General features: G+C 44.6%; 1 protein-coding gene across 6 annotated transcripts in view; it reads right to left on the bottom strand.

Moving 5' to 3' along the window:
* DNM1L (dynamin 1 like) overlaps positions 1-14394 on the bottom strand; it is a 473848-nt gene that overhangs the window by 200995 nt on the left and 258459 nt on the right. For all 6 annotated transcript variants that reach the window (XM_069228228.1, XM_069228229.1, XM_069228230.1 and 3 more), the window contains one exon: positions 9683-9814. In XM_069228228.1, coding sequence (XP_069084329.1) covers positions 9683-9814 — 132 coding nt within the window. The remainder of the gene's footprint in view (positions 1-9682; positions 9815-14394) is intronic.

The following is a 14394-nucleotide window of genomic DNA, read 5'->3' as shown; positions in this document are numbered from 1 at the left end:
CAGAAAGGCGTACAAGAGGCCTGAGTTCTGCTCAAGATGAAGTGTCTCTGAGCGACTGTGGTCTTGACGCCAACACCGCATCTCTGACCACCAACCTCTCCAACCTCGGACTCAGACAACTGGTCAACTCACCCACCCACATCGCCGGTCACACCCTTGACCCACTCTTCACTGCAAGCAACCACATCTCGTTCAGCCACACCTCCGAACTCAACTGGACCGACCACCACTGCGTCCATTTCACTTTCAAGAAAAACACCGAACACCACCGCACCCCACTACCGCCTCACCGCCGCTGGGGAAAAGTCACTGAAGACCAACTAACCAGCACCCTCGCCAAAAACCCACCGTCCGACCCCACCGACCCAGACTCCGCCGCCATCAACCTCCAACAGTGGATCCTCAACTGTGCCAACATCCTAGCACCACTCAAGAGACCCACTGTCAACCAAGAAAAGAAAAAAGCAGCCTGGTTCACAGACGAACTGATCACCTCCAAACGCAACTGCCAGAAACTCAAGAAAAAATGGATCCTCGAGCGCACACCCGACAGCCTAGCAACCCACAAGGAAGCCAACCGCAAACACCACCAACTGATCCGACTCGCCAAACGCTCCCACTTCACAGAACGCCTAAACAACAACGCACACGACCGCAAGGAACTCTTCTGCATCGTGAAGGAGCTCTCCAACCCCAACACCAACGTCAACGACGTCTCACCATCCCAGAAACTCTGCGACGCTCTCTCCACCTTTTTCTACCAGAAAATCGCCGCCATCCACGACAGCTTCAACACCACACCTCCGCCAGACCCCACCCCCAACAAACCCTCCCACGTCGACCGCCTCACCACCTGGACCCACGTAGACGACGCCGAAACCCTAAAGACCATGAACTCCATCCACTCAGGATCTCCCTCTGAACCCTGCCCACATCACGTCTTCAACAATGCCAACGCCACCATCGCCCGCCAACTCCGCAAGATCATCAACCTTTCCTTCAACACCGCAACCTTCCCGGACAGCTGGAAGCACGCCGACATCCAACCCCTCCTCAAGAAACCCAAGGCTGACCTCAACGACCTCAAAAACTTCCGACCGATCTCCCTTCTCCCCTTCCCAGCGAAGGTCATCGAGAAGATCGTCAACGCACAGCTCTCCCACTACCTCGAAGACAACTCCATCCTAGACCCCTCCCAATCCGGATTCAGACGCAACCACAGCACCGAGACTGCACTCCTCGCTGCCACAGATGACATCAGACAACGGCGAAACCTCAGCCCTGATCCTCCTAGACCTATCCGCCGCCTTCGATGCGGTCTGCCACCGCACCCTACTAACCCGACTCCACGAAGCCGGAATTCAAGACAATGCCCTCAACTGGATCTCCTCTTTTCTCTCCGGTAGAACCCAGAGAGTCCGACTCTCACCCTTCCGCTCCGAAGCCACCAACCTCATCTGCGGCGTCCCCCAAGGCTCCTCGCTTAGCCAGACGCTGTTCAACGTCTACATGGCACCCCTCGTACAACTGGCCCGTCAGCACAACCTCAGCATCCTCTCCTACGCCGACGACACCCAGCTCGTCCTCTCCCTCACTAAAGATCCACACACCGCCAAAGCCAACCTACACGAGGGACTGAAATCCATCGCCGAATGGATGAGAAACAGCCGCCTGAAACTAAACTCTGACAAGACAGAAGTCCTCATCCTCAGTCGTTCCCCCTCGGCCTGGGACGACTCTTGGTGGCCCACCGCACTGGGCCCCCCACCCACTCCTGCCAACCACGCACGCAACCTCGGCTTCATCCTCGACACCGCTCTCACCATGTCCAAACAGGTCAACGCAGTCTCCTCCTCCTGTTTCAACACCCTCCGCATGCTCCGCAGAATCTTCAAGTGGATCCCTACAGAAACCAGAAAGATGGTGACCCAAGCCCTCATCAGTAGCAGACTTGACTACAGCAACGCACTCTACACAGGCATCCCAACAAAAGACATCCAACGACTCCAACGCATCCAGAACGCATCTGCCCGCTTGATCCTCGACATACCCCGCCGCTGCCACATATCCCACCACCTGAAGGACCTCCACTGGCTCCCCGTGGACAAGAGGATCACCTTCAAACTTCTCACCCACGCGCACAAAGCTCTACACGACACTGGACCCGCCTACCTGAACAACAGACTCAACTTCTACGTCCCCGCCCGCCAACTCCGCTCTGCCAACCTTTCCCTCGCCATCATCCCCCGAATCCAGCGCAAGACCTCCGGCGGCAGATCCTTCTCCTACCTCGCCGCCAAGACCTGGAACTCACTTCCGACCTCCCTACGCCAGACCCAGGACCTCCTCACCTTCAGGAGACTCCTCAAGACATGGCTCTTCGACCGTTAGCAGCCCCCCCCGCAGAAACCCTCACGGGTACATAGCGCGCTTTATAAATTTCTTGATTGATTGATTGAAAACTCCACCTCGCAAAACTGATGACATTGCCCGTTCTCTGCGGAGGCGAACAGCTCTAACTAAGGCTCTCCTCATTGCTTAAAGAGATCTTGTGCCAACTCAAGATGGAAACACCATTTGTGATCCACTACACATTTTCGGCTGAGTTCGTCTGCTCTGGTGTTCAGAGAGCCCACCAGATGTTGAACCACCAGGGATATGCCCTGCTGTTCCAGCCACATCCAGAGGTTCAGAGCCTCTTGACAAAGGGTCCACAACCCACCCTGCTTGTTGCAGTACCACTTGGCAGTGGTGCTGTCTGAACACTTGCACCGTCTTTCCCTTGATAAAGGGAAGAAATGCTTTCGATGGTAGTCGGATCGCACAAAGTTCCAACAGGGTGATGTGGAGTACAGATTCCACTAGAACCAGATGCCTCTGATCTCCACCTCTCCCAGATGGTCGCCCTACTCCAGTAATGACACATCTGTCACTACTATTAGATCTGGTTGGGGAAGGGAGAGGGATCTGCCCCTACCAATTCAGGGTCTGTTAACCACCACTGCATATCCTGTGCAGTTCCCTCATAGATCTGGAGCTTGCCAGGAGTGATTCCCCTGATGCTGCGCCCACTTGAACTTCATGACCCACTGCAGAGCACCCATATGCCATCGGGTATGAGTCATCGGAAGGATGCAGTAGGCCATGAGGCTCAGCAGCCTCAGAGTTATTTGCACCGAAATATAGGATAGAGGCTGAAACATCAGTATCATAGCCTGAATACCCTGGACTAGCCGCTCGGGATGATAAGCCCATAAATACTGTGTCCAGAGAAGCGCCAATGAAAGGGAGTGTCTAAGAGGGAGTTAGGTGTGACTTTGGCACATTTCTAGTGAACCCTGGTAAATGCAGGAGGTCCGCTGTGGTCTGAAGGTGGGAGACAACAGTCTGGGGCGAGCCCGGCTACAACATCAGTTCTGAGACACTGAAACCCCTCATCTGCACAGATGCAACCACCGCCATCACCTTGGTGAACACCCGAGGGGCACTGGTAAGGCCAAAGGAGAGTACAGTAAACTGAAAGTGCTTGTGACCTACTGTGAACAGCCAGTAACATTTGTGGACATGCAGGACAGGAATATAGAAATAAGTATCCTGCAAGTCTAATGCTACCACCCAGTTACCTGGGTTCATGGCAGACAGAACCTGAGCCAGAGTGAGCATTTTGAACTTCTTCTTGATGAAGAGATTGAGGGACTGCAGGTCTAGGATAAAGTGGGTGCCCTCATCATTTTTTGGGTACCAGAAAGTAGCGGAACAGCCACCATGACCTACTTCAGGAATGGGAACCCTCAATGGCCTGACACTCTGAGCATGACTTCAGGTCATGGTCACGCTCCAGGCACCAAAGACACACCAGGTGAGGATACATTACAAAGTCATCCCCTGTCGCGTAGGCTCTCATTATCCTAATGAGACTACTGGATTTTGAGCGGCAAGATCGTCCACAGTGTGGGCGACTAAGTCTGACCCACAGTGAAGAACCCGTGTCACTCTAAATCCGGGTTTTGCTCCGGCTAACTAGCAGTGCCTCATCTCTCCCAAAGGGAAGAGACAATTGGGCAGCCGAGCGCATGACATCTTTAGTACTTCCCAGGGAAGTCGTGGTCACTCAGGTCACAACCGGTTCTCTAATACACACTATGGTCTCATATAGAAATGACAAAGGCAGTTTAAGTTTTAAAGATTGGTTTAATAAAATGACTGCATTTTAGATAGCAAAGCATGAGCTGCAATAACCAGAACTACACAACACAGTAGGATTGAAATAGTAACGAGAGTGAAGCACAGGAATAAGGCTATCATAGTGCAACAAGATTATGTTCTCTCTAAGTTATATTCTGAGCACAGCATGTGAAGCTCTAAGCCTGCCTTTCAGGTTCCCCCGGGAGGACATCAACCCTCATACCTGAGCAAAGGCCTGTAATCTGCAACAGCATCTGCAACGGGGCAGTTAGCATCTAGTTGTAGGTTCCTGGTCGGAATCTCCCTCTGACCTGTACTAGGACTAAGAAGTGTTTTTATAACTAACACGCAGATGTTGTAAGAAAATGTCCCTACGTACGAATGTGTATCTTCTACGAATACTGGAGACTAAACTTCTACCACGTTTACTGGCAATGTACCAGACTGTAGCCTTGACTGAAGCACAGGGCGATCAAGAATGCATTATTTGAGAACACAGTGCTGAACTAAGCTAAACAGTGAGATAGAAGGAAATAAAAACAAGACCGTAAAACTGGTTATTGTAAAATAACAGTGCGAGGTTGAATAAAATGTATCTAGTGCAAAGTGCACAGCGGCCTAGTATGTTAAACTAATGACAAGAACTGCAGGGCTGGAATCCGGTCTCCCTCAATGACACCCTTGATACACCAGGAGTTGCAAACTCAAAAAGACATCTTCAACAAAAAGTTGGAAAAAGCCAGTCGAAAAATGACTGAAGGGTAGCTCTCTTCAGACTCAGGCTTGCTGGCACAGAAAGAAAAGAGCTGGCGTCAACACGCCGGGTGGCGACTAAATAGGAACGCAGAGCTCATCAACGCCACCGGATGGTGTGCAGGGGTACTGCTCACAAAATTCTCCGATTCCAGTCTGACACCTGGGGGACATTCAAAGGTAAGGAATTTGCAACTAGAAGTCTCCAACAGATAATCTAATCTTCTATGGGGGCAATTACAGCATTTAGTATTACTTGAGTGTACTTTAACTTTGTATAGTCTTGGGTTTTATACTGATATTTCCTAGTTCATAGATATTAAGGTATAATTTCTGTATATCTCCAAAATGCTCCTTGCCCAGAGTGCTGATAGTACAATTCCTATACATCCCTTATTATGGAAGCGGTTCATCTCTGGTTTCATTTTGTTTTCAATATTTAGAGGGATCTGTCAAGTAACGCTAAGGCTCATAACAGTGCAGAGAATAACTTCTGCTGAAAGGGAAAGGACAGTATATAACAGAGAAGAATGGAGAAGGCAGAAGACCCCTGACCCTAGTTCCTACACTCAGTCCCCATTACATTTTTACTTGAGACATCTTGCTAGATGTGATCAGTAAACGTTTCCTTTCACTCAGGTTCTACGTAATTTATGTTTGCAGGGAAGATTTCTAGATAGGTCTTGGAGGATGTTGGACTAACTTTGGTAGGTTATTTAAAATATGAACGGACCACCAAAGGAAACATGCATCATTTATGTCTTTCAATTTACTAGACCATGAAACCTTTTCTACTGCTTTGTCTCTTGGGCTTAGTTTTGTGATGTGATTATTTGACTCATTTAAATATTTCACATGTTGTAAAATATGTTGTGTATCAGTAACGCAGTGGTCTGATAATCATAGGGTGCATTTTTTCATGTTTTTCATTTTAGGAGGGGATCTGCGAGCAGGTTAAATGTATAACTGCCTTGAGATTGATGTGGCTAGTGTGCCTGGTATCTATGCCTCAAGGAATTCAACAGTTATTATTGCTATCCATAGCCCTCCAGTGGTTGTGGATAACCCAGGAGGTTAAAGATTATTAAATTGCCCTAAAAGTGGTGGTCCTCTTAATTTGCAATCCCCTTTTCAGTATTGTTTTTGGTGTTAGTGGATTATAACTATTCCTCAATTTCATGTCAGTCTTTCAATCTGCTCACTCTAGACACATATTGAGTTACAAGAACATATCCTTCTTTGAAGATTTCAAATTCCAACGGTTTTGATTTGCAGCATGTTAGCATTTGTTTTCACACTCTGTGCTAGGTTATGAGGCACAACAAGCTTTTTCACAAAGCCCCTAAATCTGTCATGGCTTTAATAGGGAGAACGGACCAGGTTGATTTACTTTTAGTTGGGTTTTGTGACCAAGCTTAACTTTTTCAATCATTTGTCCTTCCATTCTGCCATTTTTGTTTTTTTAAACACAGGATAATGGTCATGTTAGGTTCACACTGAAGTTGGCAATGTAGTACAAATATGACACCATATTTAAAAGTCAGTTACCATGAGTTTGATGTGCCTTTAACTTTAACAGTATGACTGTTAAGGCATGTTAAGAACCACAGTTATTAAGCATATGGCCTATATAAAACATGCTGAAAGGCTGAGTTCTTGGAGTGCAGTAAGGGGTTCAAAAATGCTTTGTGGTATATGGCTGCCCAAATCTGTGAACGCATTGTGCTAATTTAGTGCACACTCAATGCTTAATTTATTCTTCGATCTGCTTGAGAACGTTACACTGCTTAGCAGGCTATCTCGTTAGACTCTATGACAGGCTCAATGTTTAGTTTACTTACATGGCTATCTATATTGTTATCTATGATAATCCTTTACAGCTTTCAGCAAATGTATCGCTAAATACAAAATCATACAATAGAAAAGTTCCATCTTCCATCCTCGATCCGAACTGCTAGATCTGTTAAAGTACTTGTAAAAGTGTCTGGAAATCCAAGAACCTACCACACACCTCCAAAAACAGAGATCACCACAACCATATTTTTGGTGCTAATGCCATTTCACTGTGCCCGTAAAATATCCCAGTACTATACATATCTCATAGAAATTAAGAACAAGACTCCCTTCAGGTCTCTACAGATGTATTAGGATCTCTTTAGTGTTGGTAATACCATTAGGTAAATCCAATTTGAAATTCAAACGCACAGATCTCTTTAGTGCCGGCAAAGCAAATTGGAAATTCGATTTGATAAAACCAGTTGGTAAAAGCCAGTTGGCAAAATCATGTACTTACAGGGACTTCTAAGTGCTCCACTGTCTTTTATAATTCTTTATACTGGCACCTAAAGCTCCAGCTAAATTGCAAGCACTCGTCAGATTTAATAGTTTTGCTCCTGCTGGGCTCACAATGCTGGGAGTCTCCCAAATGTTCTCCTCCTCCTTGTGGGGGCTCCCACTTGCGTTCTGGATTTGCTAATTTTCCACATGGAACAGCTCTGGGTCAGCCAGGTTGCTGCAGCATCTCTCCATCCTTCAGTTCTGCACACCTCTAGCAGTGTCACTGCTGAGATGTGATTGTCTCTTGCCACAGGTTCAGCCATCTACAATGCAGTTTTAGTTGAAGCAGTTCCTCTCAAGTAAATATTCAATGTGGTTTTAGTAACTGTTGCCAACTTGAAACTCCAGAGTCTGGAGGGACGCTACATACCTTTGAGCATTCTGTGTACCCAGGGCTTTCTATACACAGGTAGTGGAGGGGTGGTGGGGGTGGGGGTGGGGGTTGTGGTGGTGGTGGTGGTGGTGGTGGGGGTGGGGGGGTGTATAGGTGGTGCATACCTCCATGTGTGCGTTCCTGTAGGAGAAACCTTTTTAGAGCATGACTATTAGTAAGGCAACCAATTGCACAGCCACGCTACCTCGCCACCTTTCAGAGTTTACTCCTAAAGTTGAATTTAAATCTGGATGTTGTGTAGTGATCTCTGTAAGCTAGGGGGGAGGGGTTGGTGTAGGTGGTGCATACTTCCAGGTGCACGTTCCTGTAGGAGAAACATTTTTAGAGCATGACTAGAGTAGATACAGATAATGAATTATTAGTAAGGCAACCAAATGCGCAATTTTCCTCAGGCACAGCCCCGCCACCTAGTAGACTTAACTCCTAAAGTTACATTTAAATTTGGATGTTCTGCAGTGATCTCTATAAACTAGCCAACAATTGGTAAGACACTTATTTCCTCAAACTTTGCTTTAATCCAAGGTAATATTTGTAATGGCTTTAATAAAGTCACTCAATATTATACACTGTTCACACAGCATGAAGTTGTTTGTGTCTCAATGCACGAACTTTTAGTCACCATGAACTCTTTTGGTGTTCGGCATCTATTACTGCTCAGTGTAGTTAAATGCACTAGAGGAGCATATCCTCTTTGTAAGTTTCAGTTGGTTGTTTACATTCCAGACACTGAATAAGATACAAGTGTAAACTGAAAGCTTAAGGAAGAAGTTAAGTTATAGACAATAGTCATGGTGTGCCAGGTAACATGGAGCTGTCCATGATGAGGTTCGGGATAAAGCTAAAGGAAGACCTAACTTCCCATCCCCAATCCTACAAAACAATCCTAGACCTCACAGCACCATACATATGAACATTTATCACAATTTAAGACTGCATTACAGTACAAAGCTACATACATACCTCATTCCAACAATTTACCTGTTGCATTAATTTAATTTTGTTTCAGTGTTACTGGCTTGACATTTCATCTTGGAATTTGTATTGAAAGGTTCATGTAAATTAAAGGGCTAAAGGAAATGAGGACACTTTGGGATGGGAATGTACAGCATAACAATAAAATAAATTTCCCATAATTTAAGGTTAAATTGTGTTATGTGTTGTACTTCTCTCCAGTGTATTTGATATTAAAAGTGTTTGCATATTATTTGGTGAAGTTTAAAAATAAACATTTAACTGTAAATACCCAAAAACATACAACTAACAATTAAGAATGGTCCAGAAAAACCCTGTAAGTTGAGTAAGCACTGATCAATGTTCATTTACAGTTTAATTGCAGTTAGCAACCCAAAAGTGCCACTGGAATGGCGTTGCCTTTGTGAAAAGAGTGCTGTTAAGTACGGAGGACATCACATAGCCAACTGTCATCTTATAACAATCATTAAGGAAACTGTGATTCTTGCATGATAGGTGATTCAAGGTGTATAATCCTTGTAAACATTTGATAAGTGTGTTTGAAGACGTTTCCCAACTGGCATCAGACACTGACTACAAATGGAACATTGAATTTTAGAGCTTTTTTATATGGATTAGGGAATGGAATGTCGGAGGTACATTTAAGAGTATATCACTTTAGCAAGGATTGCCGGGTGTGAAATTCACATGAACTACAATGGATCAGAATACATAATTTAGATGTTTGAAGAATGCCACTATAGTTGGGACACTAAAAGCATTTAAAAATATTGGCCAATGACAATGAAACCCGTACCTTGATTCAAAAATAGACTGATAAACAACATGACAGTTAAAGAGCATAGTAATCCCAGACTACGTACCTCCACACAAGCGCAACCCTCTTCTTCAACATGTGATTAACAGAAGACCCCCAGCAGTTCCAGAAAGTAATACAGATACCAGTTTCTAAAGAGAATATTTCAAACCCCTACATTTGCAATCTAAATCATTCTTAATGTACACGGATATGATACAATAGAACTTGTTGATGATGGTCACCTGTTAAGGGTCCTAGCAAGATACTTGGTTCCATTACGAGTTGCTAGAGAGGGATATTTCTTTTGAAGAAAAGCATATTCATCTCTAATGGAGTCAGCTACACTTTTCTTATTGTTGATGTCGAGCTGGCTCCTGAAAAGTAATAGCAAAATCACATACACAAAATATCATCTTTGAGCCACTTACATATGTGGTTTTCATATCATATGGAAAACTGTAACAAAGGCACAAATGTTGCTTTCATATTTGGTTTAATGCTTGCATTACCATGTCTAATCCAACTACACGTGCAATGCAGTCACTATTATTCTGCCTGAAATACACTGACCAAGAATTCAGCCGCAATAAGTGAAGTTTAATTCTGTGCCAAATACACAAAGGCAAAAAATAGATAGTCCTAGTGCATAAATTCAATTTCTACTAGAAATAAAACAAGATGTTCTATCAAGAAAACCTTTGGGGTGAAGACAGGAAAACAAATCGTGCAGCTGTATCACCTAACAGAACCTATCTACCTAAACACTACTAATGTGAATTTATGACATCTTCATTTCGAAAGTAATGCTATGCACAGTGCTATGGGTCATTTCTTTAAACCACTGATAATAATATAAGAGAACATCTATACAATTAATACCAGCTTTTGCCAAAAGTCGTCTAAAACTTCCATCAATCAACAAAATAATCAGGCTGTTTCACAATTGCTGCTCTACAGCGGACAGATTCTTACACAGACGGGACTGTTTCTTTCTTGACAAAGCGAAATGCCTTAGACAAAAGAGGCTGCTTTTGGCCAGATGTAGGCACGTTTGTATTGCTTTAGCGTCATCATAATATCAGAAAGCTAACAAATCACTTAGTCTTGCAGCGGAAGCCCAATAAACAAGATGGGAAATTTCACTAGTGTCATTTAGAAGTTTAATTATTATCCTACTCATAAAAAAAGCCAAATTAGTCAGCCTGTAGGCTGTAAAATGTTATTTCAAAATTTTCTTCTTACAAAATAGATAATCTACATTGTAGAAGTGCTCAATGATCCTGCACATGGGCGAGAACATTTAGTGACTATGAAGAACTCACAATGGATAACCGATGCAAAACTTATGTCCACTACTATAATATGTCAAACCCCATGTGCTTTTTTGTGAAAAAATATCTATCATCCTTATTTATATCAGACGTGTGTATGGCATTCCTAACCAAGAAACACAATTCTTTTTTCACACTTTTTACTGCTGTCAACATGTTAATGTTGCATCTGTGTCCTCAAGGTTAAAGACTGTCAGCAGTCAGTTACAATTCAAAAAATACAAGCATAAATGTATTTATTCGGAATATTTGCACTTAATAAAATGCAAAGTCAAAATGGTGAGAGAAAAACCATAAAGAAGTTAATATAGATAAGGAAAATATTACTTACATTGGGGGCATCTGTTCGCAGCTTGTAGTACTGTAAATTTGCATGCTCAGCATTCTCCTGCAATCTAGTGCTTGACTTCTACACTGCAGTTGTTTTTATTGAAAGAAGTATTTTCGAGTCACAAGGTACTCCGCGACTGCCCCCTTAGCTGACAATGTGTATATAGCCATCGACTCCATTATTAGACTGTTTTATGCACAGCAACTTAGGGTATGAATGACGTGGTGGAAAATGGTGACCATGTGAATGGTGTATAAGAGTAGCAGATGTCAGTATTACAGACGTGCAATAAAAAAATAACGCATGTGAATTTACAGTTCTACAAGTTACAAAGTAACGTTTTTCGTTTGCAGCACATGTGGCTGTAAATACACATGCTCTGTACAGAATATAAAGAAGTACTCGCCAGAGTGGTGCCTAGTCAACAGATGATGAAGATGTCTGAAATAAAGTTCTTAATACTACTTGGTCAGCCTTAGTATGCGGTCAGTGCTTAATTTGAGCCGGTGGTTGCAGGTGGGGCCCACTGGCACTCAATTTTGCTCAACCACTCAGCGCAAGAGAGAAGAAAAGGAAAGAGCAAAAAAGGAAGAAAAGAAAGGGGATAAAAAAAAGAACCTGCATGCATGAGATAAAGATGCAGGAAGGGTATGGTGGTGGAAGAAGGAGCCTGGCAGTGGAATCCAGACTATGCATCGTTGGTATTCACCACCCTGACATTTGCCCGCAACGACACTGGACTTTCGAAAAAAAACTTTGGGGGAGTAGCACGTATTATTTTACAAATTAAGTACTCACCGATGGGCAGGAATATCTACACAGTGGTACTTAGTAAAGGTGTGCAGGTTTGACACTGTAGCTGCTTTACAGATGTCAGATAAGGACTGATCCCCTCCAAAAGCCTTTGTTGACTACTTCCTGGAAGAGTGCGGCCCTTGATGAGTGGAGAGAACTCTTTTGGCAGGTAGCCTGTTTGGATACATTCAACTATCCATCTAGCTACATCAGCTTGCGATACGGGGTGTCCTCTCAGGTTAAGCAAAAGCAACAAAAAGCTGTTGAGTTTTACAAAATGACTTAGTTCGGCCAACTTAATACATTACAGCTGTTAACGTCTACTGTGTTAAGGGCCCCTTCCACAACAGATTGAGTGAGGAAAGAGGACAGGTAGCTCAATTATTTGGTTGAGGTGGGAAGGCGAGACTACATTAGGAAGGAATTTAGGGTCCATTTAAAGTACAACCCTATCTGCATGAACCTGGGGGAAGAGCTCTTGCGAAGTGAGGGCACTTATGCACCGTAGAGAGTTAATAGCTGTGAGGAAAGCTACTTCCCAGGATAGTAACTGGAAAAAACATGAGTGCAATGGCTCAAATGGGGGCCCCATGACTCTTCAGAGAGCAATACTGTGATTCCACAGAGGGTCAGGTGGATTTCTGGGTGGGGTAACCCTTTTAAGGTCTGCCATGAAGGATTTAATGACTGGGATTCTAAAAAGGGGAGACTGGTCCCTCTTTTTCATGTATGCAGCAATAGGAGCGAGGTATAGGCAAGCTAACCCTGAGTTTTGTAGGTGAAGCAAATAACAGACAATGTCATGGACAGCTGGTGTAAGAGGGTCTAAATGTTTGGAGTTACAGTAGTGGACAAACCATTCAATGTTGCTGCATAGCTTAGCAGTGAGTAGGCAGGTTTTGGGATATACATGCACTCCTGTGGGAGGTTTAGGACCTCATGCTCCAAATGGCTACTGAGTTGCCTGGGGTTGGGTATTTGATCTGGCCCTGTTGCTGCATGAGAAGACCCTGTCTGTTTGGGGTGCTTCTCGTAGGAAGAAATAGACATCTCAAAGAAAATTCAGACCAATGGCTGCCTGCCTCAGTTAGGAGCCAACTGGACAAAGATGAGACATATGCCACAGCTTCTTTACTATGTACAGATGGCGTGGGAGAGGAGATAAGGCATAGGCAAATATGCCTGACCAATTCATCCACAGAACACTGCCCATGGATTGCGCTTGGAGAAACCTGGAGGTGACGTTTTGGCATTTTATATTGTCATGAGCTGTGAATACGTCTATTGGGAGAACCCCCACCAAAGGAAGTAAGGGAGTAGGACTTGTGGGCGAGTTCCCAATTGTGGACTTGTTGATGAGTCTTAAAGAGCAGGTCAATAAAGGTGTTGTCCACTCCCCGGATGTGCTCTGCAAATTGAATGCAGTGGTGAATCACCCAATGCCAAATCTTTTGCACCAGTGCTAAAAGCTACAGTGAGTGAGTGCTCCCCTGTTTCTGCAGGTAGTACATGCAGTCATGTCTGTTTCTGACCACATTACCTTGCTCTAAATGTTCAGGAAGAGGTCTTTCAGGGTTAGGTAGATGGCAAGAAGTTTCAGACAGACTATGTGGAACGCCCGCTGGAGATGCGCTCCCCAGTCAACAAGAAATGTGTCTGTGGTCACTTACGCAATGGGGTCACCAAAAGGCCTGCCCTGCAACAGGTTGTTGCTGTTTCACCACTGAAAGAGGCAAGGAATACAGGCTCTTACTAACACTAAAATGGACCCTCTGCTTTTGACCAGTGAGTCGAGAGGTATTCCTGCAATGGCCGCCTATGTAGTCTGGCATGGGGAACTTTGGAGATGCAGGAGACTATAATCCCTTATATGCACATTACAGTTCTGACTGGAAGACGATCTGGCTGAAAAAGAGACAGAAGCTAGCACTATGAGAGCTGAGATAAGTTGGGCCAGTAATGGTATTGAGAATTGACCCTAGAAAGGGCCCAATTTGTAGGGGCTGAATGTGGGATTTGGTGGGGTTTACTGTAAATCCCAACCTGTGGAGGAAGGAGGTGGGAGCTGGAATGTGTGTCTGCTGGCTGCCCGCACTCTTGATCGACCTGTCACCTGAATATGAACCCGCTCTCCTGCCCCAAACCCCCAATCTGAGGTGGGCATCCACAGCCACTGGGCATTTTGTAAACATCCTTGAGACAGTGGTAACCCCCGAAGGGTAGCACCTTGAACTGGTAATGTTGTCCCCTTACCATCAAACAAAGGTAGAGCAGACGAGGAGGATGGATACTTATGTGGAAGTTGGTGTCCTTCGAATCTAGAGCAGACACCTTCCAGCAGCAGGGGTATAAAATTATGCAGGGTTGTAAGATAGAGATATTCTAAAAGGAAGTACTTGTTGAGCTGCCTTATGACAAGGATTGGTCTGAGGGAGCTGCCCTTTCTGGGGATTACGAAGTATAGGAAATAAATCCCTCTGCCCTGATATTGTAAGGG

Source organism: Pleurodeles waltl, chromosome 4_1 (assembly GCF_031143425.1).
Source record: "Pleurodeles waltl isolate 20211129_DDA chromosome 4_1, aPleWal1.hap1.20221129, whole genome shotgun sequence".
In the NCBI taxonomy this organism is placed as follows: domain Eukaryota; kingdom Metazoa; phylum Chordata; class Amphibia; order Caudata; family Salamandridae; genus Pleurodeles; species Pleurodeles waltl.
Note: the sequence above shows the minus strand (reverse complement) of the source record. Positions and strands in the feature narration are given on the sequence as shown.